At 36.8% G+C, this 3,256-nt stretch overlaps 1 protein-coding gene across 1 annotated transcript; it reads left to right on the forward strand.

The window, feature by feature from the left end:
- Nucleotides 1-1,064: 1,064 nt before the first annotated feature.
- Nucleotides 1,065-2,876, forward strand: LOC143560410 (dual specificity phosphatase Cdc25-like). Its single transcript, XM_077048718.1, has 3 exons — nt 1,065-1,196; nt 1,283-1,427; nt 2,647-2,876. The coding sequence occupies exons 1-3, from the start codon at nt 1,114-1,116 to the stop codon at nt 2,812-2,814; spliced, it is 396 nt and encodes a 131-aa protein (XP_076904833.1). The 5' UTR covers nt 1,065-1,113; the 3' UTR covers nt 2,815-2,876.
- The last annotated feature ends 380 nt before the right edge of the window (nt 2,877-3,256 follow it).

The raw sequence follows: 3,256 nt of genomic DNA on the forward strand, positions 1-3,256 counted from the left end.
GATGTATGTAATTAACAACTTTAGAAAAAAGAAATATGTAAATGCCCCTTTTTTAAAACCAACATTGGCCACTGCTCCCTCACGTGACACGCTATGATTCACTTTAAGACATATATATAAGCCACTACGCCCAAATTGACACAATAACTTCGGGTTGGTCCAGTTCAGGTTATTCGGTTTTCGTGTTTGAATGTAAAATGAAAAAAATAAATATATATTTTTATTCATAAAATATTAGCATGTTAATGATATCATAAAAATTCAAACATCATATGATAATGTTCTGACTTTTAAAGTCTCAAAACTAACTGTAAAACATAATATTTCAAATACCAAAAACTCCAAACCAAAACACACATGCTAAGGTTCGGGTTGGTCGTACAAGTAGCGATATAAGGTTCGGGTTGGTCGTAGGGGTGTGCAACGGACCGACCCGGACCGGAACCGGTTCAAACCCGGAACCGTTTAAAAGGGATTTTCAAACTCGAAACTGGACCGTTAACATATGGGCCAGTCCAGGTTTTAAACGGGTTACCCATAGACCCGGTTTGCATGCCTTCCTGCCCGTTCTTGACTTCCATCACAACTTAAAAAACATGATTTCCTACACAAACATGCGATGTTATACTTTAGCAAACAAGTGTTCTAATATCACGCTGAATATAAGAACTTACGACATTTGCATATAGAAAATTGAAAACCTCAAACATGTGATGCCACATGAAACAGTAGATATTGAACCTGAATATATAATATTACGCCACATAGCACAATGTTAGTCAACATAAACTTTAGGCAGAGAAGTGAGACGAGAAGAACTGATGCATTGCTTCTATCTATTAAAATATAACCCGAGAAGGATTGCTTCACGTGTTCCATCATTTTTACGCCAGGTATGACCCGGACCGGACCGTATATGGAATACGGGACGGGTTCATGGGTTTGACGGGTATGACCCGTGAAATGCTCACCCCTAGTTCATCGGGTTTTTCAGGTATTCTCAAATTCGGGTCCGCGAAGTTGATGCAAATTAGAACCGGATTCTTTCAACCCCTTTATGTTCACCACCACAAGGCTCAGAAAGTCAGTCATCGCTCCAATTACACGGCAACGATGGCGAAAAGCATATCTTACATCACTGGATCTGAGCTTCTGTCCCTCAAAGAACGCGCTGGTGTAGCCATCGTTGACGTCAGGTAACTTTGCTATTATTAATCCAGATTCATCGATCATATATAAACTGATCAGACAAAACACTTTAATCGGTCAAACTTAATTACAGAGACGATGAGCGGAGTTACGACGGTCATATCGCCGGTTCACTTCACTTCGCCAGCGATACGTTTCAGGACCGGATCCCTAATCTCGTTCAAACCGCTAAAGCTAAAGGCAAAGATACCCTAGTTTTTCACTGTGCTCTTAGTCAGGCATGTTACATATTTACTGTTTTAGTTTTACTTTCATTTTGTTGACACTCATTTGTTATTTCAACTTCCACTTATGATTATTACACATAGTAAATTAGACAATATAGTGGTAATTAAACCCTAGAAATTACTATTTTTAATGGAATTTGAAGAAATTGATTGTTGTAGATCTTTTAATTACATGCAAACTTCCAATCTTGCAGATAAGTATGCTGTTGCACACTATGCAGTCGATTTCGTCGCTATATCACCGATATATCAGTGATATAGCGGTTATCAGAGCCCTGGCGATATATAAGTCAGAATATCGGTACCGATAATATCAACGATATTGACCGATATGGAACTAATATTTGACCGATATATCACTGATATTCCTGAAATCAGTGTTTTAAGTCTTAATTATCAACTTTTAGTGTTCAATGTTATTGTTTTAAGTCTTAATCAATTCTTACTTGCTACGATTGTCGATTGTCAGTGTTTTGCAATTTGCAAAAGGTTAATTTGTTAATGGTAGGAGACTATAATGAATTATTAGTGTTAAATTGCTATATATATGAATTTTACATGATATTAAAATTACCGACATGTCATTGATATCTCACTGCGATAACCGATATCTCAGATATCTGTCCTTGACCGACATCCGATATTTTTCCGCATTAACTGCTTAGTTGCACAATGCTGCAGACTAATTAAGCAATTGCATGATTTAGCGCTTCAATTTGTGTTTAAAGATTTTAAGCAATTAGCTCCTCTGTTTATCTGCGTATATGGCAGTCAAACATGGCTTTAATTAAACCAAAATTACACCTGCTACGTTAGTATTTTAGTGTAATTGGATTAATTGGTCGACAATGTATCATAATAAACATTAAGCAAGTTAGGGATGTGCGGAGTGCACACTTGTTTTAGTTTGCTATGATGTTAGGGCTGAAGTTCCTAGCAGGGTCCAAGGGATAGTTATCTAGAGATAAAACATCGTTGAAGTTTTGATCGAGACATTCTCTTTGGTTCTTCTTCCTTCCGAGTTTTATACTAATTACTTGTCTTTGTCAGAGTTTTATCCGATTAAAGTATTTTGGAGAACTGCCAAAATAACTTTTAATCTGAAAGTTATCATATGACTCTCTGATTATCCAAGTTGCTATTTCAAAATCCCCAGCATGCTATATGTTAAAGATTGCAAATTTACAATTTAAGTTATTTATTGTTTCAGGTTCGTGGGCCAAAATGTGCACGGAGATTTGCAGACTATCTAGCAGAAGGGAAGGATGATGCAGGGATTAAGAACATAATGGTGCTGGAACGCGGTTATAATGGCTGGGAATCATCTGGTAACCCTGTGTGTCGTTGCAATGGACCGACCTGCAAAGGTGGATGCTAAATTCGAAGGCTTGGTAGCACATATGCGTGTTTTGTTATACATCATTTGATAAAATGTAAGAAATTGTGTCAGGCTTGTTACCTGACTACATTCTATCTGTATAATCCTACATATTAAATGTTTATGATTCCGTTTCGGTGGAAATAAATGTCAATGGTTTGGAAGTTGCTGTATGTTCTTCTCCTCATGTTTAGTATGATATTGAGATGAGATCTTTTGTCTGAAAATGTCTAGATGATTTTTAAGGATTGCAACTATGCCTGCCAAAACAGTCGCGTCAGGTAACGAGCCATGGGCATGCTTGGGTCATAACGTGTTTGGGCCAAAAATCAATATGGGCAATTTTAGAAGGTATTAATTAGGTTTTGTTATGGTACTCTATTTTGAATGCGACCCATTTTCAAAAATAATTTTTTGATTTAGAATCATTCTCACTTATTTA

Source organism: Bidens hawaiensis, unplaced genomic scaffold (genome assembly GCF_021521415.1).
Source record: "Bidens hawaiensis isolate Kalapana, Puna unplaced genomic scaffold, B.hawaiensis_p1.1 tig00020329_1, whole genome shotgun sequence".
Classification (NCBI taxonomy): domain Eukaryota; kingdom Viridiplantae; phylum Streptophyta; class Magnoliopsida; order Asterales; family Asteraceae; genus Bidens; species Bidens hawaiensis.

Coding starts and splice junctions, on each gene's coding strand:
- LOC143560410 (XM_077048718.1), top strand. CDS start 1,114: ATGGCGAAAAGCATATCTTACATCACTGGATCTGAGCTTCTGTCCCTC. Junction 1,197..1,282: donor GTAGCCATCGTTGACGTCAG/GTAACTTTGCTA, acceptor ACTTAATTACAG/AGACGATGAGCGGAGTTACG. Junction 1,428..2,646: donor TTCACTGTGCTCTTAGTCAG/GCATGTTACATA, acceptor TTATTGTTTCAG/GTTCGTGGGCCAAAATGTGC.